This window comes from Agelaius phoeniceus, chromosome 11 (assembly GCF_051311805.1).
Source record: "Agelaius phoeniceus isolate bAgePho1 chromosome 11, bAgePho1.hap1, whole genome shotgun sequence".
In the NCBI taxonomy this organism is placed as follows: Eukaryota; Metazoa; Chordata; class Aves; order Passeriformes; family Icteridae; genus Agelaius; species Agelaius phoeniceus.
This window is the reverse complement of record NC_135275.1, coordinates 14,099,630-14,126,999: the sequence shown is the minus strand read 5'-3', so window position 1 is coordinate 14,126,999 and position 27,370 is coordinate 14,099,630. Positions and strand designations below refer to the sequence as shown.

Below are 27,370 nucleotides of genomic sequence, written 5' to 3'. Positions count from 1 at the left end.
CTTTTGAATCCACTGCTCCAAGCAGTCACTTTCCAAACTGCATAAGCCTAAGGCGTATCAACTTTGATTCATGTTTCTCTACTGAATTCCCTATTCTGACATTAGATCCGACTCCAAGGGCAGCAACAACTTGCTGGTGATCAGCAGTGACCAAGCACAGCCAGGCTCAGGACACAGTAAAGCAGCCCATCCTTCAGTCCACTCCCTTGCCCATCTCCAAAATACTGCAGGAACAGCTCAGTGTGTCCTCAGGAAAGGAGAAGAACAAATCCTGGCCAGGCCATGTCCAACATCTCTTGCAATGTTTTGATCTATCAATTCATGGCTCTTGTAGCTTCACCATAACTTGAAGGCAGCTGCTCTGCTCTGTTCAGCAGCACAGCACGCAGCCACACGAGACACAGAGCCAGGGCAGGCAGCCTGTCTCACAGGACACACGGGTTTTCATGTCGCCTGCCCTCAGCCTCCAAAGCACATACTCAGATCTCAGTAAGGGACTGAGCATCTGGCAGCAGAGCTCTAGCATTGCTTGCTAGCAGCAGCCCCTGATCTGCCATTTCAGTTTCTTGATGAAGAGCTTGCAGCCTGAAGGCACAAACCAAGGCTCTCCTCTAACAGCAATTAAAGCGCATCTACAGTCTTTCAAGCTTCCAGAGGTGGATTTCTATTTGGGGAGGAACATTTGCCTCCCAGCCATTTCACATGGCAGGATGTGGCAGGACACAAGGTCTCTGTGGCTCTGCACCGGCCAGGCACAGCACCTGAAAATGATACTGCACAAGCCCAGACAAAATTTGGGTTACAGAAGGAAAGTCCTTCTCTTACTCCAGCAAGGATCTGACCCCAGTGGGGAGATGTAGGTGAGCAAAATCGAAAAGCAAGAAATCTGGGTTACCAGTCCTGTCCTGACAAACATGAATCCTCAACTGCACTCAATTATACCCAAATTCAGCATCTTCAAGGAAGAGAGAAAAACCTCTTCTTCCTCCAGAAAGCAAAGAGCTCCCCCATCACTAGGCAGAGAAAGTGCCATTTTCTTTCCATGTTCAGCATAAGCAAAGAGTGCTCAGGGACTGAGTTTGTGGATAGAAACCGTCTAGGCAAAGATGGAACAGTTCGTTATGGGCTCCCAGGCTTCTCCAAAAGCGCCAGAGTGATAAAGTTGCAGCACTCGCAGGCAGCCAAGAGACCCAAGAGAGATCCTGCATTTAAGACACTTACAGGCAAGTGTTAGAGAACTCATCCGGGAAGCTGCAAGGGAGAGAGGCGTCCGCGCTCAGGATTGCCTGCTCCCGAATACTGCCACACCCTGTCACCATCTGCCAGCTGCCAAAGTCTGTGGAAACGGAAGATCCGGGCAGAGAATGGTCGGCCGATCTGGGGCAGAGAGAGAGGGAGACGGCGCCATCAGTCAGAGCATTCAGCCACGAGCTTCTCACTGCTGCTGCTGCCAGGGACCTGCCGGGCGTGCGGCCAGCACTGCCCGTGCCAGCACTGTTGACACGCGGGGACCAGGGCGCAACATGCAGCTCGAGCTGGGCCCCAGACCAAGCCTTTCCTTTGAAAGTGAAGGGAGAGCCAAGCTGGCTGGGGCCAACAAAGCAGCAGGAGCACACCAGGAGCTGGACAGGAGAGAGCCAGAATGAAGCAGATGGCCATGCAGAACTGAGAAACCCATTAGTGAGATGGAACAGCATATCCTGCCCTGAGTCCTTCACAGATGTGAAAGCTGTGCTGTACAAGGGACATTCCTCTGTTGCTTGTTGTAGCTGTTAGCACATCCCAGGGCAGCAGGGCAAATCAAGGTTGTGACTTGGTTAGTGCTGGGAAAGACTTACAGATCATTGTCCTGGCAGCAGTTAGAAAGCAGATCATTCCTGAGACATTACCACCAGATCTGAAAAGAGCCAAGGCTCAAGGCATACCCAGGACACCTACCCCTTCATTTCTGTATTAAAGAAAGGGCTGTGCCAGAAAGCAGGTGACAAAACATCTTCAGGACAGGCTAAATAGCCAAGGAAGAATAATTGTTTGATGTATGCAATCTCCCACCAGGAAAGAAAGAAGCATGAAACACGGCAAGTGAATCTGAGGAGTCCCTCCAAAATCTCAGAGAAGAGGGCACAATCACTTGAGACAAAGCCAGAGCTCTTGGCTTCCAAGGGAGCAAGCAATTATTAAGCCTTGCTGCACAGCAGAGTGTACATAGCTGGAAGCACAGCCTGTGGCAGAGCTGCTCAATTACACACTACCAAGATCTTCTGGATAATTTATCTGAGTTCTGCTGGGCAGAGAGCAGTGCTCCAGCTCTGCTGGGCCAGGTACTTGCACGCTGTCTTCACAGCTAAGAATAGCAGTGGCGCACTGCAGCTGCTCCCCAAGGGACCAAGAGAACAGCCACAAAGACAGGCTCTCCCACAGCAAGAAGGACCTGAGCTAGACTGGAAAGCAAGAGTGGGAAGAGATGCACAGCAGGAAACCTATTTGCAATCTCCATCTAATTCCAGGCCTGCCATTTAATTAGTCTGATCAATACAGCCAAGTTTGAGCAGTGTGAAATGTCCTGAGCTGGCTGTACAAGCACAGAAAGGGAGTCACACAATTCCCTGTGTATCAGCTTCCCATCATGGCTGCAAGTCTGGGGCTAATACCCCTGTGTGGCAGCTCAGGCTCTGAAAGGACATGACAGCAGAAATCAGGGAGAGCAGAGCTTCACCTGTGTCACACAGATCTTGTTCTCTGGCTGCTCAGTGAACAGAGGAGTGAGGGTCAGAGTATTGGGAGAACCCTGTATTGCTTTTCCTGGGGTATGTAATACCCAAGTAAGAATGAGGGCACTTCACTGAAAGCAAAAGTGAAGCACATACTGTTAGAAACACCTTCAGGACATCAGACAGGGATAACCTTCCCTGGAAAGCAAAGAATTTGTAAGTGAAGGGGAGCTGCTGTTCAGTGACATCTACCTCTCTCCACGCCTTTGGAAGATAAAGTGGAGGGAGTCAGTGTGAAGGAGAGCAGGCAGAGTGTTTGAGCCCACAGCGTTGTGCCATGATGGAATCACAGTGGGAACAGTGCAGGATGCCAGGGAGAAGCATGGAGGAATGCTGCTTCAGTGCAGAGTGAAGAGGAAGATGTCACCTCCCTGAGAGCACAGCACAGCCAGACAGGAAAAACAGGAGTGTCACACATGGTGACACAAAATTGAGCTAAAGGAGTAAAGAGATCTTTAGGCAACAGGCTTGGGCTGAAAGTAGGCAGAGACAGGATTCTGCCAGAAAAAGTAATTAGCTGCTGAACAGAGGACAGGTTTGTGGCCAGATAGAAACAAAGGTTTTGGAGAGGGCAAGCATGAATAGCAGAGGAGGGCCTGGACTACAGCAGGATCTCCAGAGAGAACAGAGTTCTGCAGCTCTTGCAAAGGGACAGTAGTATCTGTAGCCTACTCAGGAGACTCTGCCCACATGGCAAGCCATGATCCAGGGCACCAGGGACAGTAAAAACATCCCTCAGCCCAATATCATCAACCACACCAGTCAGGTACATCTGTGCTAAAGAAGGTGAACAGAAAATTGTTTTTTGCTTTGGGTGTGTGGCCACAGCTTCCAGCTGCTGGTCACCTTCCATGTTTGTCAGCTAAGATTAAACTGATCTTATACCACCTCTTAGAGGTGGATCAAGTAATCTTTTGAATTCTGCCATGGACAGGCTGATAAAAGCACAGTGTATCTCCTGCAAGACTGACTTGGTGACTCTCTAGTCCTTCAGCCCTTCCTGGGGTCCCCAACCCTGTCAAGCAGCTGTGCAAACTTAGTAAGGTTTCATCTGATGCAACAACACTGGGGTCTAAGAGTTCAAGGCAGTCAATTCTGTGTCTTGCCTCCAGGCAGCAGAATAAACACTTGTCGATTCATTGAATAAACTGATTGACTCTGTAATGAGTCTAAGTAATTTCTTTCCTGGCCCAGAGATCTGAGCCTGGCCAGCAGAGGTAAGATACTGTGGCAGACCTTCCCCTCTGTTCCCAAAGCCTTCTCAAGGGAGGCTCCTGAGGAAATGTCACAATCAATAAGCAACTTGAACAACCTCAAGAGACAGCAGGGGCTAAGCCTGGGAAGACACAGCATGGGAAATTTTGTGTTCTCACTGCAATGGCAGCAGAGCTTCTTAAAAGTTGAGCTTGGCTTGAGACCAAGACTAGATGGGGTGACTGCACCCCAATGCAATCCAGTTGCTGCTAGAGGTCAAAGTCTTCCTGTAATTTCTACCCTGAATATTTCTTGTAAAGTCTTACTGCAGAGCCCCAAAAGAGCTTCAGTGAGGCCCTGGGAACAAGCTGGAACTGCCAGGACACCAGAACCAGTTCCCAAGTCTGTAAGAACAGCATGCCTGCAACACATGACAGCCATGCCAGAGGCTGGCTAGGAGTGAGGGCAGCACAGAGTGTTGGGAAGCACCGGACAACAGCAGAGCTGACATGGTTAGAGGAGATGAGATACAGCCAATCTTCAAGTTGCTGTCTCTGCCACAGACATCTAATGGCAGACAGAAAAAGAATCAAAGTGAGCTTCACACACCCACCTCTTCAGGTCCATGAGTGGGAAGAAACTCCCTCAAAAGTGCAAGATTAACTAAATTAGATTAGCAAAACAGAGATGAGCTGCAAGCTGTTCCTTCACACAAGAAGGGACCTCTCGCAGGCCATAAACTGGCAGCTCCTAACCTGGAATGGTTCCTTTTAATTAGGTCAGTGCTTTCCATGCAACATGCAGCACAAGACAGCATTTCACAGCACATGGACACTCACTTGCCTGCCAGAGAAGAGTCAATACTGGAGGCAGAGCAACAGTCAGGGATCCTTCTCTTTCTTAATACGTAACTGAGATGAGTGCCAAGTGCCAACAGCTAGGCTCCATCCTGCCCCTGCTGCTCCTGCTCACCTGACGTATTTCCACACACCTAGGACTATTTGGGAAGCAGCTCATTTGCCAGCATATGCTCTTGCTTCAATCTGAAGCATTAAGTAGGTTCTGTATGTACAGGCAGACTGTGGCAACCCGGAGTAAAGGGCAACCCTTCCCACCTTTGCGTGGGCAATATTGGCAAGAAGAATGGCACCCTGCCAAGCACTGCAAATCCTGGCTGAATCCCAGACAGTTATCTACAGGCTGGGATAGTGCCCCAGCAGTCTGTTCTCTGTGAGCACCATTTCTGATTCCAGCACATAGTCATGTGCCAGCCAGCAAGCCCATTTTGTGGCATGGTCATGCAGTAATTCCAGAAAACATTCCTGTAAACAATTCCTCTCCTGCTGTGGTCACTACCCCAAGCTGTCACATTGCATGTACACCTTCCAAGTGAGGTGGCTGTAAGGAGCAAGACACACAGTGCACACACACTCTTCTCACCACCAACAAAACACCCAAAGCCAAGGGGCAGCAGCTCCTCTGTCCCACTCTGCTCCCTCCAGACCCACAGCTCAGCCATCTGCAGCCCTTAAGTAAGGGAGTTCTCTGTGACTGCTGGTCAAAGCAGATCCTCTGCAATTTAACTCCTCCAGATCTCGACTCTCTAGATCATAGTACTTTGGGTTTTGTTTAATTGACTTAGCAAAAGCACATTCAACCAAAGATTATCCAGCTGCTAATCCACATTAGTGCTATGTAGACACACGCTAAATCCCTGACACAGATACAGAATTTTTCTGCAGTGTCATGGTACGCTTAGATTGCTGGTGTCAAATGCAAATACAGAAAAGGCTGGCAAACTGCAACCCCACTGCATGCAGGGGGGTTCAATCTGAGGCACATTGACTGCCATACTCAGAGCTCTCTGCAGAACAAGCAGCACCTTGCTCTACTCTGCAAACAGTCTATGCAATATCTTCCTCTGTGTTTGTCTTCTGCAGATGTGATCTTACCATCATGTTGAAATAAGCTAGAAAGACTGATAGGAATTGCCTTTGTACTGCTTTGCCTAAGAATCATCCTGGAATTTACTCAGGACCTCTGGATAAGAGCAAGATTCACAAGATGGGCTGGTAATGTGACAGCAGCAGCCTGTTGACATTCCCTGGCCTGGAGAAGGGCTTGGCTCCTAATGTCTGACTGGGCATTTGTGACCCCATCTTTTAGGTCAGTCCAATTCCCCCCTCCCAGGCCATGCTGATGTCTCCTGCTGACTTGCCTTTTTGTTCCCTCCAGAGCCCCCCTGCCTGCCAGCACCTGGACTGGGCTGTTGACCTGAACTACCTGAAGGACACCTGCTGGCATTTTACAAGCAACCATTTTAACCACTGCAGCAGAAGTTGAGGAAAGTGTTTTGTTGCTATGGCCACGCAGAGGATTAGGAAGTCAAGTATAGTGGTTTCTTCATCTCAAGAGCCTTGGGTGTTGACCTGCCAGCAGCACTGCAGGAATAAAGGTATTTTTGGCATCCTGATCAGTCTCTGTGCTCCTGCTTTTCCATCTTAGTACCACAATTTTTCAGGAGGTGAAGAGACAGAAATTACCTCTTCCTTCCGTCACAGTCCTCCACCCAAAATGGGACCTACTGTTTCCTTCAGGGTAGAAAATGGTGGCTGAAGGTACTGTGTTACCTGCCAGACCAATTCAGACTACCACAGCTGAGGCAGGGAGACCAAAGGCCAAGTGGAATGACAGAACCTCTTTCAGGAGAAAACATACCATGCTTAGAACCCAGAAACTGCAACCCATGACAGTGTCTGATAAGGCAACCCTAACCCTCACTATGGTGCTCTTCCACCTACTCCTGTTTCTCCTCTTTGCTCTTGCAGAGCAGTCTGGCTGAAGCATTACAAACTGCTTCTTCCTGAGCACTGCTGCAAGCTTGCTACCAGCAAGCACTGAAAGCCTGTCAGACCTTGGGAATGGCATGGGACCACACACAGGAATTGTGGCACTACCATTGTGAACAAAGCAGCTCCCAAGACAAGCTGTTTTCTTTCCAATATTTTCTTCTCTTCTCAGGAGATTCTTTCCATCTTACAGAAAATGCAGAGGTGGGCCCCAGCAACAATTCCAACCCCTCCTATTGATATCGCTTCCTGGGGAGAACAGTTACCCTCATTTATGAAAACTGTCAGACACTGGGGTTTTTCTCTGGAATCGTGAGACACTTGTTAAGAAAGTCTTATAAATTTTCAATGCTTTGCTTGTTTGTTATTTTATTTTCCATACGATGAGAGAGTACTCAGATTTGGCTGGTGGCTGATTCAGAATCACTACAAAAAGACTCATCAGAAAGCCTGCAGAGGCTACACGAGCATATGACGCTGTTAGCAACCTCTTATCTCAGGGTCTCTTTATTCCATGTTGGCCTGAACACACAGTGTTTGCTCCACAGGCTCTGCTCTTTCTTCCCCAGGCCAGCTCAGGGCTCGACGCTGCCCTATCGCAGTGTCAGACTCCAGAAGGGTGCCTTTGTTATGGTGTGAGATTAGGCTCAGGTCCAGGGTCCCCATTCCCCAGCAGGAACACTCAGCCTTCAGGGCAGAACTCCTTTGTGCTGGCACAGTGCTCAAAGCTTGCTCCCAGCAGATTCCTACCTCTGCTTGCCACCAGCACCCAGTTTTTTCCAACCTGTGTCATCAGGAGGTTCAGCAGGTGAAAAGGGGGACAGGATAGATGCAGAGTGAGGTCTGCTTGGTTTGAAAAGCTTCCTTCCAAACACCACAGCCATTTCAAACCCTGGTGGATGTGTTAGACAGAGAAAGTGCTGTGAGCTGCGAGCATGCAGGGCGCAGAGATGCCAGAGCTCAGAGTTGAGGCATGCGCTGAGGACAGGCATATGACAGCTGGCTGTTATCAGCACAGCTCCTTGCTCCTCTAGGGGCTCAGGCAGGAGTGTCTGTGTTCAAGGGCCAGCACTTCAGATAAGGTCAGACTAGAGAGGAACAGGCCTCCCGAGGTTTGTCTGTAGACACAAACACAGGTGCTCCAGTGTTTTCAGAACCATACAAGAGCAGCCCTGCACTCCCTTTACCAGACACTCATTTTGCTGAGAAATGCCCTGCTCCCACCTCACCTGGATCTGGGCACTTCTAGTGGGCTGCTTCCAATCCTCAGGAAGTTATCAGAATGGGTTGATGAGGAGGAGCTGGAGGACTTGACTTCAACCATCCCTGTGGAAGGCAGCCTGTCATCAGACTGCTGTGCTCTGCTCCAGAGCACGGCTTGCGGTGACGATGCACAGCTCTTCCTCCTGAGGGATAGAGGACGTGGGTGAGAAAGCTGACTTTTCTATGTACTCCAACTAGGAAGCCTTTCCACTGCAGGCTGGAGTTTAGCCCAGCAGCTACAAGCTCTTGTTTCCACTGAACCCGCCCTCCTCCCTCCCAAGGAACCATGAGTCACGGTAAGGGCTCAGCGAGGGGGTACGCTGAGCTCAACCCATCTCAGCCCATTCTTTTATAGATCACCATCCACGTGACCTGCAAATCAGAGATGGGAGAATGCATCAGCCCACACACACACAGCGATTGCTTTGTTTAGTCTAGCAGCAAAAATGCCTTGAGCAAGGGGCCTCCCAGCGGGGAAAGACCATTTCAATCTGCTCCAACTCCTCAGTATCAGCCCAGGTGGGCGTTCGTGCACACCGAGGGCGACAGGGACACACCACCAGTGTTATTTTCCCTTTCAGCAATTCCCTTTGGGCACCACTGACCACACTTCTGACCATGTGCCTACAGCTGACACTCACTCCAGAGGTAGGTACACTTCAGTTCTTCCTCTGTCTATGCTGACAGCCCAAACTGCTCTGGCTTCTTTCCTAGCCAGCACATTCAGACTCAGTCATGATTCACTGTCCATTGCTGCATCAGGCCTTAGCTCACAGTACCATCCAACTACATGCCAAACAAGTACACATCTGGGACTAATTCATATCACTTCTGCACGTTCAGAAGATTTTCCTTCTTACAGTTTGTTTTTTTTTTTCCCCTGGAAGAGTCCCAAGAATTTCTCCCCTTCCAAGATCACACTGAATTGGACAAAGACTCTCTATGTAAAAAAGTAAAAAAGAAAAATTCTAAAGCTAATAAACTCTAGGGGAACTCTTCCTAAAACATGGAAGGGGATCTCAGCTTTGAAATCTCAAACACTGTCAGCAAGTGCAGCTAAAGACAGGCTCATTGTACAGTGGAAAGTGCGATATCCTCCCTTCATTTTTTGAAGGGTGTCCACCCTCAAACATCACACCACAGCCTCTCTTAAGCTTTATTCATCTCATGTTATCATAGCTGCCAACATCTCCAAGTACAGCCTGCAGAAACAGGTCTGAACAGCTAAAAATCAAATGCCTCTCCCTGCACAGAGACTGTGAGGCCACCTGTTTTCAGGGCAACACAATAAAGTGCATCCCCTCATGCTATGCAGAGCACAGCTCATCCAGCTTGCAGCAAGCCCTATGTATTCTCCAGACTACAGAGCCACAACAGCCTGCAGTAAAACACCCATGACCAGTCTTCTCACTAAGCACTCATGGCAAGGCTCACAACCTTCCCCTTTCCCAAGCTCATGCCCCCAGCAGGGCTCAAACCATCCCTGCAGAGCAGCTGCTGGCCCCATCATAGTCTGAGGTCTCCCACAGAAATAAAAGCAACCCAGAGTTAGGAAGCACATTGCAAAATCAAGCCCTGATCCACACAAGTGCAGATATCTCCTCCAGCATGCTCTGATCACTTCACATCTTGTAAAAAGCACACATAGGTTCTGTGCAGCAGAATCCAGTCTGTATGTCCTGAGCACTCAGAGGAACACAAATGCTTCCAGTTCACTACCCTGCAGCCCTGCAAGTGGAAAACTGTTCTCTACTCAATGCAGTCACTTTGATGTGGATAGGCAGGCTCTGTGTGTTAAGAGGACTCCGTGTTGCTCACTTGGCAAAGAGTTTGGGACACTCCATCTCCATTTTGTGATTCTGCAGGGATATTCTCCTTTCCCTTCTCAGCACTTTAGATTGAACATACAATGTGCCTTAGAAAGGCTGCTGCCACTAGCATGGCTGCAAGCTCAGTCCCAGAGGATTTCAAATGCCTCCAGCACAACCCAGATTTAATTTAAAATAATTGCAATATAAAATAGCATCTTCACATGTGCTGAGGGAGAGGAGAGAAAAATTAAACTGAGAGGGGCAACCCTACAGCAAGGCTCTGAAATCCCCAAACAGCACCAGAAATTCCACAAGCAAGTCCAAAACCTGTCCCAGAGCAGCAGAGTTGCCAGACACCTTCCCCTCTTCCAGACAGCCACCTGCATCCCCAGGCAAGTCCTCTGTGACCCTCCATCAAGAGGCAGTACTAAAAATTCTGTATTCTCCCCTGGAAATGTCTCTAAGCAGTGCTGCAGGCAGGAACCTGCTTTCAGCTCACACACCTCATGCTGGTAGAGGGGCTACAATTTAGAGGGAATTTTTGGCCACCCAGCCCAGCTCCCACTAACTGCAGACACTCCCTGTGTATAATATCTTTCCTAAACTCTGATTAAGCTTCATTTTAGGGCAGCTAAACCATCTCCACTTTTCCCTGGGGAGGCTGCTGTGAAATGTAATTTTTCTGGTAGTTTGGAACCATCTTTTAAAAGTAATAAAATCCTTTGTGGATGAAGTTTAACAGTGAAACTGGTGAAAATGAAACAAATGTGCTTTACTCTCATCTATGTACAAACTTTGGAGCATCCCTGCAGAACCCTGACAGCCTTTTAACATGGGGTGGCCTCCAACTTTTGATGCAGAAGCTCTGGAGTACAAATTGCAGCAAAGCTTCTGACAGCCAAATTCCTCCCCCCACTGCAAGGAATCCATGCTACAGAGAGCAAACCTGGAGGGCAAGACACTTCAGAAATATGTTTTCCATCAGGCCCAGAGCCAGCCCCTTTTGTTCAGCCCACCAAGTGGTTTTCTCCTCACCATGCTGCTTGAGCCTGTGCTCCTGCTGGCATCAGCTCCACTGCTTCATAGGTAAAGCTCCCAGCTGCTCCAGGGGAACTTTCCATCCCCAGGGAGAAGTCACTGCTCAGGCTTGTGGTGCTGCCTCGGTCTTTCTGCTCTAGAGAGAAGAAAACAGAGCTACCTGAAGACCAGCTTGGTTTCATTCACTTTCTCTCCCTTTCAGCAATACACTTTCCCATGCCCTGTGTTCTTGCAAGGCCCCACAGGCAGCACACCCATTTGGGGTCATCCTGAAGCTGGGAACCCAAGCCCACAAACAATGAACCATTAGCAGCACGCAGGGGCACTGATGCTTGACACTCACTGAGCATGCAGATCTCTTCCAGGGTGAAGCCAGGTGGCAAACTCTTCCTTCTGGGGAAGGAAAGACAAAGTTACCTCAGGCACACTGCAGGGCAGGCTGGCCACAGCCAGGTCTCTGTCACACACAGCAGATCAGAGTAGTGGGGAATTAACTTTGCAGGGGCAGAGGGGAGAGGATGGGCCAGTGTGCACTGTCTGACTCCTAACAGTCCCCACCCAAACTCCCTATGCTGTGAGAAGGTGGCAACAGGCAACACTGCACATGATGTGCTTATTCAGAGCATCCAGGGTGGGCTTTGCTTCTTTCTGTCCCTTCTGAAATAAGGTTTTATGCTGGGCAGTCTGTTACAAACCAGCCACCCCTCTGTGCCCACCAGTGCCTGATGGAGCTTGCTGTGCAGCCTGCTTGAGCCAGAGCACACATCTCTGGGCTCACCTGTGCTAAAGCAGCCATGGACAGTCATTAGGCAGAGAGCACATTTCAGCATGGACAGTTTTTCAGAGCACAACGTGGCATCTCACAAGCCTCGGCCCCATTTTGCAGCCTTCAGAGTGCAGAATAAATTAAAGAAAACTGGGCCAGGACACCAGGGCTTCCATCTCCCCAAAGAAGCAGCACTAACAAGCTCCCTGGCTCTGTAGCCCATGCAGCAGCAAGCACAGGCTCCTTACCTCTGTGACTTCAGAGCAGAGAACTCCTCAGAGGTGATGTGCTTCAGAAAATTGAAGCAGAAAAAGAAAATCTGAGCAAAGGGAAAGAGAAAAGCGGTTCAGGAATGAACCCGAGGCTCCATGCAGCCTCTTATCTTGATGAGGAGGTGCTGGCAGGAAGGAGATAGCAAAAAATCTGCAGCTACCAGCCTCCAGTGTGCCATGGGCTGCCACCATCCCATCCTGGGCCTTCTCTTCCATGTAAATTGCCCCTCTGCTCCCTGCCACGGGGAGGCCCAGAAAGGAAGGGGAACAAGAAGTCTCCTTATCAATGCCTTGCACACATGCTGCAAGCCCACAGCAGGTACTTATTCCATCAGTGCAGAATGGACAGAGATGGCAGCAGCTGCTTATACACCCAGGTGAGCAGCAAACCCAGCAGGACTTGCACAGTTAGAGCCACATGCTGCACCTCAGCAGCAGACCAGTACCACCTCTGGAAGCATAAGGTACCTACAGCATTTGTGGCCCCAAGGTTGTGCCCTGCCACACCCCAGTCTGCTCTGCATCACTCACTGTGCCTCTGCCACCTCACCCACCCGTGCAGAGCTGTGCCCTTCTCCTGGGAGAAGTGGGGAGCAGGGAGTGCCAGAGGCAGCCAGGCACCCCCTCTCCTGCTGCAGACACTGACTCCACCCATGATCAAGCAGGCACCAGAGCAGAGCTCTCAGGCTTGAGCCAGCAGAACTCCAGGGAAGGAATGAATAGGAGGAATGATACTGACTCTTTCAGGGGATTCTGTACCCCTGAAAGATAGAAAATAGTCCAGAGTTGTGTCTCTGCTGTTTGAAAGCAGAAGATTCCTTAGTAAGGTGAGAGTTCAAGGAGCAAGGGAATAGCAACAGGGTTAGACAAACACCCCACCTCTTTTCTATTCAGAAATGATAGTGCACTATACTGCAACTATAGTCAGAGCAATCTTTTCTTGTTGTTCAACAGTGAAAGATTTTGAAGAGAATTACTTCCACTAATTTTAAGTGTCCTCCAGACCCACATGTGCACCCACAGACACATCCCACCAAACTCACACACCAGAACCAGCACAAGCTGCTCCATGAGCCTGTGATGACATGCAAGCCACATGCAGCTGCAGCACCCAGGCAGGAGGGCTGGCACTCAGGACAAGCACACAAGACTATCCAGCTTTATTTTCAAGGAGTCACACACCTTAAGCATCCTTCTCACTGCTGAGCTGAACAGCAAGTCCTAGCACCCTCTGATGTGGGGCCTGAACACTAATGGCACAGGAGAGAAACTGGCAGGAGTGACACCCCCCAACAAAACTGTAGCCTGAGAGAGAAGTGACCCCACAACTTATGCATTACAAAGTGACAGGGCAAGGCTCTTACCTTGTATTTCCAGCACCTGAACAATCTTTTTAGAGCCCAGCCACACCACTGATACTACCAGGAGCAGGCAGTGAATGCTGCCACCATAAACAGCTATCCTGAGAACACAAAGCAGTGCTCAGCCACTGCCCCAGACCAACACTCACCTCTTCTCCTTTACTGAGTCGATCGACTAACATGTGCCTGAAAGAGAGCAAGGGAAGCTCAGTCACATGCCAGAATCAGCAGAAGAGCACAAGCTGCCAAGAACAGCCAGATGCCTGAGCCCTCAGGTAAAAAAAAAAAGGCATCAGCCCTTCTTGTCCCAGCTCATTGAGACCTGCTCAAACATCAACCTTTGGCTGTGAACAAATATCAAAATGACCCCTCAAGGCTTCTCCCCTGTTGCACAGGGATGCACATGTGAGTAAAACTTATCATACCTACCCAAAGAGAAACCAGTCATAGGCCACTGTCAGGTAGAGAATCTCAGATGGCTCCAGGGACGTGTGGATCAGCCCATCCTGCAAAGCAAACAAAGCCTTCAGGCAGCAGCCCTGAGGACTAGAACTTGGGAAGTCATGATCTGCTGAAAATTGTCATGGTAATCCAGGGTGCCCATCTTCCTCTACCTGCTTGTGACAGCACATCTGAAGGAACATTAACAGTTCCACCACCCCACCACTGCCTGGTGACAGTCACTCACCCTCCAAGCAATCAGGCCCAGAAACAGAGGAGGTCAGCCAGGTACTCACAGCCCATAAGGAGAGGCGCAGTAAGGAGATGAAGAGAGGCGTTCGATCCCAGCCGGATATACAGTGCACCAGGAGCCCGCTGTCATCTGCTCCAGGGGCAGGAAGGAGAAGGGAAAAAAAGGATGTTGCAATGAAAGGAATGATTTCTTTATGGCAAATCTGTAGAGACAAGCTACTCTCTGTACCCACAGACCAGGCTCAAGAGCAGAGCTCAGCCAGAACATTCTGTCTTAAATACAGCAGCCAGCCAATTGCTCAGAGTGTCCTGGGCTGTCAGCAGCACCAGCTGATGTGCTGTCCTCGTCCTGACAGCTGCTCAGGACACAGAGTCATTAGGTATGAACATCACTTTACTACCCTGAACATACACCTACCCAGCTGTAACCCACTATCACAATCTATTCCTACACTGGTGAGAAAACAGCTTCAACTGAACATTTTTTTCAGTCTCACTACTCTTCCGACTGCACACTGAGCAGAGGCACACACAAGGCACAAATCCTACACCCTACAGAAAACCTGCAGTGTGTCCCAACACAGCTACTGCATGAGACTATAGCTGGCCATGCTGTCAGAGCCAGCCATGGCTCCATCCATCAGTGCTAGGTCACAGTGCCCAGAGGGAATGGGATGCCACACAGGGCAACAGACACTCTTTGAAGAGTTTGGAGTGTCCATGGTGAAAGAGGGTGGAAGGGGCTCTTAAACAGGCACCAAATGAGATCCTGTGTAGGTGAGACAAAACACAGGTAACCAGCAAAACAAGAGTCAAAAAGTAAAGACACAATGTTCCTACTCTTCAGGTTTAAAGTAGTAAAACAATAGGCTAAGTTTTCAGATATCCCTTCATATTCAGGAGGAAAGGGTTTTCAAGGAATCAGCAAGTTCCTCTCTAAGAGGGGAGTTGGGAGTTCTGAGATGGTAGGACCATCACCCTGTTTTGAAGGGAGAGAATTAAAAGTGACTTCTGTACTGGGAGCTGATCCACAGTGGCACTAATACCATCAGCTGTTCTTCCAGGGACAGTGACTGCTCCAGTTACACTGCTGGGAGCCAGGAGTTTGCCTTACCATCACTATTGATAATGGAGATCAGCAGCTTCAGGTAGTTCTGTGTCTGCTGTACGAGGTCCCAGCTCTGCAGGAAGAGGAATGTTGATGGTAAGGGTCACAGCCAAAGGCTGCTCTGCAGTTCAGAGCTGCTCTATCCAGAACAGCAGCAAAGCAGAAATAACCACATAGCCATTCCTCAAAGTGACAGACTTCCCCATTGTATCAACTCCCCCATCCTCTGCAAAAGGCACTCTGGGACAAGATAACAGGTAGACAAATAAAACAATAAAAGGCCATCTCTGCTGTCTTCCTGGCTGGCAGAGGACCTGCTTTGCTTGCAGCCCCAAAGCTGCAAGCAGCCCCTGCTCAGAGAGGCAGCAAACACCTGCAGAGCACTGGCCCAGTTCTGCACACGTGCACTTTTCCAAGTGGCTGAGCCACATTCCAGCCACGTGTGCAACACCAGCAGCACAATGGGATGTGCAGGCCAAGGCCAGAGGGCTGTTCCCACAACCCAAGCACTTTGCTCAAAACTCTGTGGTCCTTGAAAATGTCCCCAGCTGGCTGCTGACCCTCACCCACCCTCCAGACAGGCACTGGACTTCTTCAGTAACCCCCAAGTAGCAGCAGAACTACAGAAGGGCTCTGAACTCAAGAGAACTCCAGTACTACAGGACATACAGGTGAAGAACATCAGAACAAACCCAAGCTTGTCACTTGACCATCATGTCATGAGCAGATGCAGGGAAATTCAGTGGTTTGATCAGAATCAGGACTAGCTCAAGGGAAATAAAATAGCAGGAAAAAGCAGAGTGCGACACATTTCATGGCAGAAATGTTAGTGGTGCAAGCGACATGTGACCACAAGCAACAGAACCCTTGCTGTGTGCCTGCACGTGTGCACATCTGTGTGTAACCACACTGAAGACTAGAGTCAGACACAGAGCATATTGCTCAGCCATGAAGCCTGCAGAGCCACAAAACATTAGGGAAACGGGGAACACAGTCAGCCTGCAGCAGAAAAACACATAATTACAAAATCTTTTATCTGCCCTATTCAATCCATCTTCTGCTTATTTTAGAAGGCATCATCCAATTATCCAGTCTGATCTCTCTGTATCACGAATGAGAAAGTTTTCTTCAGTTGCGCCATGTAAAGCCTGAGGCTTCTACTTGGCAACATCTTTGCCCAGAGAAGCATCTCAAAAGGGGTGACAGCTCATTACTCCTTTGGCAGCATGTTCCAGCAGATTATCCTCAAAAGTAATGTGCTAGACTGCTTTTCCTTATCTGAAGTCTTGATTTCAGATGCAGATATTGCTTCCTGTGCAGCTCTTCTTCCCCAGATTGAAGAGTGCTTTAGAATTACTATTTTCTCCCTAAAAATGTACTTATACATTAATCACCTTAGTGATTAGCTAAACAGACTGAGAACTTCAGTTTTGAGTGAAGCATGTTCTCCAGGCCTCAAATAATTTCTGCATCTATTTATTACACCCTCTTCAATTTTTAATATCCTTTTTAAAATACGGGCTGCTCAGTATTCTAGTGAACAAGTTTCTAGCCATACACAAGCTCTACTTCTATTAGTTCTGCTTCAACTTTTCTGTGATTCTGCTTATGCTGGCACTTAAACAGTATTTACATCACTGACAACAAACACTGGCCCAGCACAGGGAGCTCTGCTGGTTCTGTGGTGCTTCCAGCCACAGGGCACAATAACTTGACATGCTCCAGCACAGTCAATCCCCACAAAACCTGGTAGATGCACTGATGTGTGAAATTGAGCATACTAATCAGTAGTATAAGGTGATACTCCCTGTTGTGAACAAAGGTAGACTTTGAAGCTTGAGCAAACAGAAGAGTTCAATTACTGTTTGCCACGCTGTCCATAGTACAGAGTGAAGACCTGCCATGGCCAGTTATGATTATCTGCTCCTGTCCCATAGGAAGTCACCTTGAATGCCCATGAAGAAGGTGCCCAGCCCCTTGGCTCTGCCCACAGAGGAGAAGGCTGACCTCTCTCAAGACTTCCCACAGCCAAGGCAGTCTGCCCAGGGCAGGCCCATGTTGAGCTGAGACTGAGAACAGGTAATACTGCTTTCTGTTTCCTGTCTTGCTCCTTACCTTTGTTAGCAACCTATCTCCCTAATGGATTGCAAATTTTTGAAAGCTACAAAAAAAGGTTTGACTTTACAGTCAGCTGCCTCGGGGCACAGCAAGCCACAGAGCTTTTGGGTACAGGATTTCCACTGCTGTTCTGAACTGTCAAGCAGCCTTGCCCCCACTGGGATGCTATGAAGTGAGCCAGATTACAGCAATAGGAGCAAGTCAGATTTCAAACCTCTCCTGATCCCTCCTGAATGCATCCCTGACCTCCCACAGAGACATCCACTTTGCTCACCTGGTACTCACTCCAATCAATATTCAGAGACTGGGTCAGAGAGACTGGGATATTTAATGGAGCATCTACATAGTCCTGTAAAAAACCCAAACACAGTTGGTCAGAGAAAAGTCACGACTCAAAGGGACTGAGTTCCAGAAAAAAAAAACAAAAACAAGACAACAAATGCCAAATGGTGCATGAGAAGAAAACATCTCAGCAAAGCATCTTTGGATGCAAAGTCCTGAAAACGTAAGAATAAACTCAGACTCTTGGAAGGACTAATGGACCAGAGGAGCTTTTATGTGCTCCCAGCAGTGACATCTGGGCATATTAGTCTCTGAATTTCTATAAGACTGCCCCACTCAAGCATCCTCTCAGCAGGAAACAAAAAATGAACTGTCTGAAGGCAGTTCAGAACTGAGAACCAAGGTTATCAATAAGGTCAGAATTCAAAACTGGGAGCAACCCATACCTTCCTTGAGAGGTCAAGCATCCTAGACTTCAGGATAATGATTCATTTATTTTACATATGAATTTTACAATCAATAATTTAGTACATTCCATATCTGTTTTGTTTATCCTGCTGATTTCCTCCTTGTGATTAGAAATAGGCACAAGACATACAGACCATCACTGAGGAACTGGGAGGCAAGACTTAAACCCAGTAAAACACACAGCTCTCCATTTTGTAACATCCATGTACCTGTTTCCAGTTAAATATGAGACCTTCAGCTGTATAATCCCGGTCTTTGTAGTCCTTAAAAAATTCACAGCCTGCAAGAAAAGGAGATAATGAACAACAATTCAGCTAACTGGTATCTAACTAGTGAAGTGCCTGTGGGACTAGGAGTGCTGGCAGCCCCAGGCTCCAGAAATCCAAACCAATCAAAACTGCTGCCTGTGGGAAGAGAAGAGCAGTAATTCTCAGTACACTGTGCAGCAGGCCTCCAGCAACAACAGCCCAGGGCACTCAGCAGTACAGACACTCACACAGCAAAGGGCAAACTCCAAATGCAGCAAATGGGGAGCTTGAGGGACTGATTTAATTTTTTTCCTGAACAAAAGGTTTCAGCAAGGAACTATGTTTTGCAGGGCCTTGGACTTTTGCACAGATCTAAGGCATCAGCTTGACATGCTGAGTGAGAAGGAAGTACCAAAAGAAGGTGCTGGCAGAGCCCCGGGGAAAGCCAATTTTCACAGGGCATCTGCTGCAGGGAACAAGAGAGGGCTCTGTCAGACGTGGCTTGATTTCTCTCACATTTAAATCTTCTCTTTCAAACACGGGATTTACCCTATCTGAAGGAAGGGGGTACATAACCACTTCCAAGCTGCCCCCAAGCCCTTCCCTCCTGAAGTGTGTCCTTTGGCTCAGCTCTTCTCAACAACTATTTGAAGTCTTTGCTGCAAGCTGCAGTCACTTAGTCACAGCTGAGCAGCACCATTAGCACTGCAGCTGCCTGCAGGCTACAGAAAACACCTCTGCCACTGTGCTGTGCACACCTCAGCAGTGCCACAGAGCCCACACCACCCAGACACCCCTGTGTCAGGCACAGATATGGAGAGAGATTCCCACCCTGCAAGTCACAAGTAACTTCAGTGGAAAAAAAATTAAGGAAAGAATCTGTGCAAGGATAGGACTAATCCTCAAATATGCAGTCAGGACACAGTCTGCCCGTTGAGATTTAACTCCAATTAAACAATGACTTCGTGCAAAGAATGGGGGATTATGGCATAAGTGTTGGCATCCACAAATACCAAAAGCTTCTACAGATACCCCATTTTAACTCAAGTCTTTCACTCCAGACAGTTCTTACTCTTCACTTGGTAAAATCTGTCTGGATGGCTGAGCCCAAAGAGTGGTGGTGAACAGAGTTAAATCCAGTTGCTATCTGGTCCCCAGGTTTTGTGGTATTCCCCCTGGCTCAGTACTGGGGCATGTTTAATATATTAACTGATGATCTGTATGAGGGGACCAAGTGCACCCTCTGCAAGGAGTGGAGTCACCAGCCCTGGAGGTACTTAAAAGACAGGAAGATGTGGCACTCAGGGACACGGCTTAGTGGGGGACTGGGCAGCATTGAGTTAATGACTGGACTCTATGATCTTAAAGGTCTTTTCCAACCACAATTCTATGACTGTGTTTGGACACTGCCTTGTTCACCTAAGGCAAAAGGATCTCAGAATAACTTCAGAAACAAATTACAAAACAAAAATTCTTTCAGTGCAACCCTGGAAACATCAATAAGAATGTATCACAGCATTTGGCCAGTCACTAGAGGGGTTGCTGATCCTTAGATGTGTATGCCTTAGATTTAACAGAATGACAACATTCCCCCATGGACCAGCACTGCTGAAATCAGGCAACATCTGCAGGGAGTATTTGCAGTTTTATAAGGTTTATCTCTAGCGTGGCAGTGAAGAGCTGCTAAAAGAAAGCAGCTGTCCCAGAGGGCAGAAGAGGAAGGACCATCACTGAATAAGATTGCTTACCATATGCAGATCCTCATACAGAAACAACTCTGCAGCTTAACTCTATAATAGAGTCACTTCTTCATTCCTTACAGCCCTACAGAAGACCTGTGTACACAGTCTTTGTCATGTTCCAAGTCTGGTGATGTGTGCGGCAACATGTATCTGTGCTATGTACTACAGAAAGCAGTAATACTCTTATTTCTGTACACTTTGGCAACCTGCATGGCAAACTTGATAAAAATCTTTATGCAGCCTCTCTGAATTGTCACTAATTTCTGTATAAAAGGAAATATACTTTAAAAATATTTAAGAGCAACAACTAGCAATCAAGGAAAAGTCTTGGTCTGGATCATCCACCAGAGTTTTCCTGGTTTTGCTTTTTTCTCCCCTCCCTTTCTTTGTGCAGTAGGGAGAAAGAAGAGTCTGCAGACAGACCTCAGCACAGCAGCCTCCCATCTGATCCTGTCGCCAAGCCTGACATCAGCAGGCAGCAGGAATATTCAGTTCATCTGTAAGAGTGTGAGTGACCCAGCAGTGGTTGCTAGGCACAGGGATGGATATAGCCAAGGAGACAGGCTGCAAAGGGCTGCCTCTGTTGAACACTGCAGGCTCAGGTGAACTGCTCTGCAAGCACTGAGAATTTCTTACAGTGGAGCTCTGGAACACTAGACTAGAAATTACCCTCAAGAATTGGGTCTTTACATAACAAAGAACAAGATATGTATTTTGCATCAAGTAGTAGTTTAGAGTTGCAGAGATGTCAAAGGCCATCTTAACCAGCTCCACCTCTGGGAGTTTTCCTCTGTGCTTGAATTAATAAGGACTGCTGGGAAATTATTTTGCCACCTCAAAGAGTGCCTCATGCTGACTCACTGCCAGAGCATCCAGGTTCATTGCACTGTTCTCAGCTTAAAGGAGTTTTTCTCCAGAAGGAACATAGGAAACATTCAGCAAGTCATGGTCATTTACATATACACACCCAGAGTAATTTCCCAGTGCCCAGAAACAGATTGTCACCTGTCCCTTGTGAATCCCTCTGGACATCATTCCTGTACCTGGATATGGGATGGAGAGAAGTGTGAAATCAGCATAACGTTGAGCTTTGTCCACCTTCTCAGAAGATGTCACGCTGCACAGAACAAACGGAGAACAGCAGATATTTACAGAGTGTTTTTTGCACAGACACCAGCACCCAAAAATCCACCTGTTGCATCTCCCTGGGCTATGACTTGACTCAGCTGTGAGCAGGGGCAGAACTTACTCAACACATCCACATAAATAGGTACAGCCCAAAATCACTAAGGCTTTTCTCTAAGATAAGTAGGAGAAACAGCTCCCTCTGTTCCTATGCACAGAGGGCTCCATTGCTGTCTCCCTTCTGAAGGGGTGGCTGTCTCATTACTATAAGCTCTACAGGGAAAAAGCCACTCAGACTGCAGAAGACAGATGAAAGCAGCTATGTTGCCCATTGATAGTTTTCTGTGGCCTAAAACCTTGGGGTTTTCTTTACAGCATCAACTAACCTATCCTGCTGTAGAATTCTTCCAGAAACTGCTCCCAGGATGCTGAGTGCACACCTGACAGCAATTCACATGTAAGGGCTACACTATCTGCAAACCAAAGCCTGCAAAAAAGCAAAAGAACCCAGACTCACTTCAAGCCAAATTTCACCTTCTTGTTTTCCACCATCAGGTCACAGATGTATCGGACAGACAGGTATCGAAGCAGCTTGATGTCGTGCCCTCTGACCTTGTCAAACAGCTGGGAGTCTGCATTTCTGCAAGACAGAATGAGGCAAGCAAGGTGAGCATGGAAAACTGACCAAGCTGAGTCTGATTCTTCCAGCTGAGCCACAGTTCTTCCCTGAACCACTTCTAGCCATAAGCAGCACAGCATGAGCCAAGTCAGACTCTGTAAACTGACACTGCAAGCTTTGTGCTCATGGTCCCTTCCCACATCTCACTCCGTTCTGGAACAAACACATAAGATACAACACAATTTCTACAGCCTGGAGATGTACTTTTAGGTGAAGTAAATACAGCCACGCCCTTCAAATGCATTTTTAATGGGTCTACATATTCCTGTGTCCAGCCCTTCCTCTGAAAATAGATTAGCAAGCTTCAGCCAGCCATTAATACTCAAGACTCTTTTCCAAAAGCAAGGAAAGTAAGACCCTGAGCCTCCTGATGGGTCTCAAGCCTGTGCTCAAAACCCAAACTAGAAAAGAGCAGAACTGAATGGCTGAGCCAGTCAGCAAACTCCCTTTTCCTCATCCCAAACATGCATACAAACCTAAACGCAGAGTCTTCCTCGGAAATGTCTTCTGCATCTGCCCAAGCATCATCAGAACCTCCTGCAAGAAAGGCATTCAGAAGTGAAGCTTTTGTGAACCAACTTGATCCTCAATCTGATAAGGTATGTATACAAACAAAAAGGTCATGGCTTAATGCCTTCTCTTGACACCTAAGTGTGGTTCCCCATTATGCCTCTTCCTGAAAATCTTGTTTTCTAATGTAGCCCACACTTTCCTTGTCATTGCAAAGTACCTGGGCAGGTCAAACCCATGACTGACAGCCAGAGGACACCTCAAAAATTATATGCAGTGTTTTTTTAAGCCAAGCTTCAGCTCTCACACTATAGACACCCATTACTCCCCTAAGAGCTTTCCCTGGAGTCCAGTGTATCTCACCATTAGCAGCATTGATTCCCAATGATTAGTCAAGCAACAGCAAGTTGTAATCCTCTTTCCTCCATTATTCCCATCCCCAGTGTTTGGGAATTGTTCCCCTGAATCCTTTGGGATGCTTTTATTTGCCTATATATTTCCTGTAACTCACTCTTCAACCGCAAGCTCTTTCATCACTGAGGTTCATTCGAGCTGTGGCACTGTCCTGTATACAGTGCTTGGAAATGGACATGAAGTTTCATTCTTTGCTCTGTTATGCTAAGCCTGATACAAGCAGCCCATGCTAGAGCTCCCACTGGTTTTGGGAAGAGCTTGGCCTCATGTGTAGCTCTCTGTCCCAGCACTGACCAGCCTTACCATGCAGACAGTGACAAATGGCTCCTCACTCACCAGAGAAGATGTAGTTGTAGCCAGTGCGCCCATAGAGCTCTCCCCAGCCAGCCAGTGTTGCTGATCTGCAAATATGCTGGAGAAAGATTTTTTTATTAATCACACAGGCTCCATGAGTCCTTCCCTTATCATGCCTCATTGCTGTCAGGTTACATAGAAAGGGTTGGTATCTACAGCTATCACCTCTCAGCTGTCTGCTCTGCAACCCTGGTCCATACTGAGTTCTCCAAACACAGCAAACTCCCAAGTGCCTTCATCTGCAGCTAGTTTTTAAATCATATTTTCATCTCCAGTTCTCCAATGCATTAATACAGTCAGTTCCTGCCAAGTTTGCAACACATGCTCTGTTAATACCCTGCTTGAGCCTTATTTCCACATTCTTCTGGATGAGATTATGGATGGTCTCAAGATGACTCTGGGCAGTTCACTCCTGCAAAAAGGTCAGCAGATGCACCCCACAATGGCTTCAGTCAAGCCAGATTAAAATTGTCACAGGTATGATTTTGCTATTCATAGAGTGTTTCTAAATTCAACTGAGAAAACTGAATTAAGCTACTTAAATTCTAAATTAGACTATTCCTACACGGCTTCAACACAGTTTAAGTAATTCACATAAAAATGAATCTAATTTCACTTTCTTACAGATCCCCTTGCAGACAAGCCCACACATTCATAAGACCATTTATGCAATCTTGCTTCCCAAGGGAACAGACAAAGGAAACTTCTCTGGAGAGAGGAAAGTTACTCAAAGAGAGCTGCTGGGAAGAGTAAGGAACAAACAGGGACAATAATTATCTTTCCCCTCTGAAATGCCAAATATCATAAGGACTTCAGAAGGGATGTATATAAGAGAAAAAAAAAGTTAGTCCTTTTGTGCAAGGCTCATGATTTGGTGAGGGAGAAGAGCCTGAAGTGCCTACAGACAACTTATGCAGCCTAGACAGCAAATGCTACCTGCTACTACAGGCTGCCTGCTTGTACCTAAGCACAGATTTTTACACCATTTGGAAAAGTGACAAGTGACTGAAGGCTTGGCTGCACAGCTCAAATGGCAGAGAGAAAGGTCATTTTCTCAGTAAAGACAGGCAACTCATGAAACTTTACCTTTCCCTTGTACAGAATGACTGGGCAAACAAAGCGTCCTCTACACCTGGCCATCTTACTCCGGTTGATGAGGTCCTGCAGTTTGCCAACCTGCACAGTGCTCTCATACCTAGTGGGCAGAAATTCAGGTCAGTACACAGAGCATCTTCTTACACATCTTTCAGCAAAGCCACCACAGAAACCCTGGGCTGCAATCCCATCCCTTTCCCTAGAAGTCAGCTCTGAAGTTAGTAAGCATGAAAACACTTTGAGAATTGCTTCTGCTGCTGTACAACACATTTGGACACTTTTCTGGCTCCTTTTCTTGATTTGAAAGACCGGTGCACAGTACATGATGGCACCATCAGGAACTGGCAAACATGAGCACCACCAGTAGGGTCTGCCACAGACTAACATGTGGATTACTAGGGAAGGACAGTCAGTGACTACAAAAATACATGTTCTGTTTGCCCTGCTATCACCTTTCCATTCAGAAGCAGCTCAGCACTACCATCACAGTGAATTCACTATCAGAGGGATAGTTTTGCAAGAAAAAAAGAAATATAATAGAAAATCAAATCTTGAACACTCCATGATCCTCAAGCATTTGTGTTGCGAGGTAATTAAACAATTAAATCAGCTAGTGGGTTGAGCAGGGTACTTGAGATTAATGTCAGCTGCATCTGCAGAGATACATTTTGTTTGGTTTTCTTGAAGTTAAAATAGAATTGTGTTTCATATTGGGAGACATTTTGGAAACATGTTAAAATTGCTCCAGTTTGTCTAAGTATCAGCCCACATTTGACAGGAATCCAAACTCCTTTCTGAACTACACAGACCTCAAGGGGGAACTGTCAACGCAAAGAGGACTAGAGCTGGAATTGGAGAAGCATCCAGAGTGATGTATTAGAAACAAGGTTAAGTCTGGACATACAAAACTGCATGGCTATGCACCTGGAGATGGTTAACAAGAATTTCCAGTTAGCCTTTCCAGTAATGGAACACAGTAGAAGAGGCAGATGAACTGCCTGATCTCTGGATGTTAATACTTTATCAACATGGTAAATGTGAAGAAGGGGAAAAATAAGATCATGGGAAATTCCCTAGAGGTGTAGAAGTACCAGCATTACTGTGCAGAGCACAGACTCTCAGCTGAGATAAAGCATCTGATTCAAGTGACCCACCCCTGCCTGAAGAGGCACAGGAAGATGAGTTGGAGAGTCTATGCTGCAAGAGAAACCACCAGGGTCAGATGGAAAGAGCAGATGAAGATGAGCAGATGCACAGCAATATGTGCATCAGGGTGAAGGGGAGTACAATGGAGGAAGAGAACTCAAACACAAAGGACAACACTGGCCTAAGAACAAATTAATACCTTTATAATGGAGTTAATGAAAGTTGCTAAACTTCAGAATCACTTAGAGTGTGGAGCAATGTACCAGCAGCTGCCATTCTGGGAAGGATTAAAAAAAATAACCTATTATTAAAATGGAAATCAATCTGTTTATGGAAAATATTATACAAGGTGGTGCCAGTAAAAGCAGGGAAACAGAAAACATGACTTCCAAGCACTTTTTTTTTTAATAGAAGGATTTGGTTCTCAGAATTCATAGTGGTGGTTCAAGTTTTTTCATGTTTTTCTGCATACGTAATTATTTTGCTATTCAGCTCCAAAGACCTTTGACATACACCAGAATTTAAAGAAAAAAACCCTAAGCTAATCTTCTTTAAACAATGTGAACATGAGGGTGCTAATTGGAAAGGCAGGAAAATGTGAGCAAGTGTGAAAAGAGATGACTTCACATATAATTCCCAACACCAAACTATTTTGAAACTCAAAAGATTCTGAGGCACAGATTTGGTTGTGGGGCTGTTTTTAAATGAATGCATGCAATTAAGAGAGATTCCTGCGCTCTGCTCCAGTTCTCTTTATGTTTCCTTTGCAAAAGCAAATACAGAGGGGAAACAAAAACTTAAATGCAGTGTTACCAAAATAGCTCCATGGCACTGCTTCCAAGTCCAGAAGATGAGAGTTAGCAAAACTGAAATACCCAAAAGACCAGAAATTATAAGAGAAGCACCTCTCTGGGAGCTGAGACAAGACAACAGGTTTCACTCACTGCATTTCCCTGGAGAGGTTTCTGCAGCACCTGCAAATGAGTGTGAGCAGCTTGGCAGGAGCCCAGGACACGGAGTGAGCAGGAAGCCCTGCACCCTGCTGGGGACATGGAAGGACAAGCCCCTCTCCCAGGCACACCACCCCTGTTCCTTGGGAAGCCTGCACACACACTGGAGAGATCCATCTGCCATCAGTCATGGCTGTGCTACAAATAAGGCTCTCAGATCTCCTCTCAATAACCACCCTCAGTAATGCAAGAGATGAACATGGTAAAACAAACACAGTTGTATCAAGACTCCTGTAGCAAGGGGGAAGCTGCTCTGAAGAACAGGTGTAATGCTTTTACAGGATTAGTGATTAAATGCAGCATAAATAGGAGTAAAATCTAAAGCAAAAGGTTCAAAACACACAGAATTCCTCCTGCACCTGCCTGGATTTCAGAGTACTGTTAGCAAACTTTGATCAAGCAAAGTCCTTTCTTCCCCCAGCTGCCCAGCTACAGAATGAACTGATTTGGGTTAAAAAGTATCAATTTTTTGCTTTTTCCTCACATGGCTCCAGAAGCAGCTGTACTGACAGAAATGATGGTACAGCAAAGAGTTTGTACATGTGAAAACTTCTTCCAAAGCACCTCAGTATTCTCAGAGTTGAGAAGCTTCAAGTAGATCTTACCAGCTGATTGAAAACATTACAAAGATAAAAACAGAAGCCTTTGAGGCCAGGTTGGATGGGGCCCTCAGCAACCTGATCTAGTAGAAGTTATCCCTGCCCATGGCAGTAGGGATTGGAACTGGATGATCTTTAAGATCCTTTCCAACTCAAACCATTCTACGGTTCCACAAGAGGCAGCCAAAGAGACTCACTCCCGGATGGAGTGCTCTGCTCACTGGAAGAGGTTCTTTCCTTCCATAACACAAGAAGTGCAATGGTCTCTATTTCATAATTATTCCATAGGAGTAAAATGATTAAACTAAAACCTGAATTTGTCTAAAAATGACTTGGCAGCTTTTACAAAAATCATCATGCTGAAATCAGGAAGTGTAGTCTGGTTTTGTGACTCTCTTTCAGACAGTAAATCAAAACTCACCAATAATCAGTATAAATACAGTTAATTGTCACT

The 27,370-nt window shown here is 47.1% G+C and overlaps 1 protein-coding gene across 3 annotated transcripts in view; it reads right to left on the bottom strand.

Annotated features, from left to right (window-relative positions):
* MTMR14 (myotubularin related protein 14) overlaps positions 1–27,370 on the bottom strand; it is a 31,361-nt gene that overhangs the window by 2,306 nt on the left and 1,685 nt on the right. Inside the window, exons 3-18 of one of the 3 annotated variants that reach the window (XM_054640373.2) lie at positions 24,153–24,261; positions 23,049–23,124; positions 22,265–22,325; positions 21,627–21,749; positions 21,028–21,101; positions 18,204–18,274; positions 17,519–17,593; positions 15,133–15,199; positions 14,063–14,148; positions 13,755–13,831; positions 13,475–13,511; positions 11,941–12,011; positions 11,270–11,319; positions 10,924–11,062; positions 8,044–8,220; positions 1,222–1,377 (exon numbers count right to left, since the gene is read on the bottom strand). In XM_054640373.2, the coding sequence (XP_054496348.2) occupies positions 1,222–1,377; positions 8,044–8,220; positions 10,924–11,062; positions 11,270–11,319; positions 11,941–12,011; positions 13,475–13,511; positions 13,755–13,831; positions 14,063–14,148; positions 15,133–15,199; positions 17,519–17,593; positions 18,204–18,274; positions 21,028–21,101; positions 21,627–21,749; positions 22,265–22,325; positions 23,049–23,124; positions 24,153–24,261 (1,449 nt within the window). The other 2 variants (XM_077184287.1, XM_077184286.1) reach the window with 2 other exon arrangements.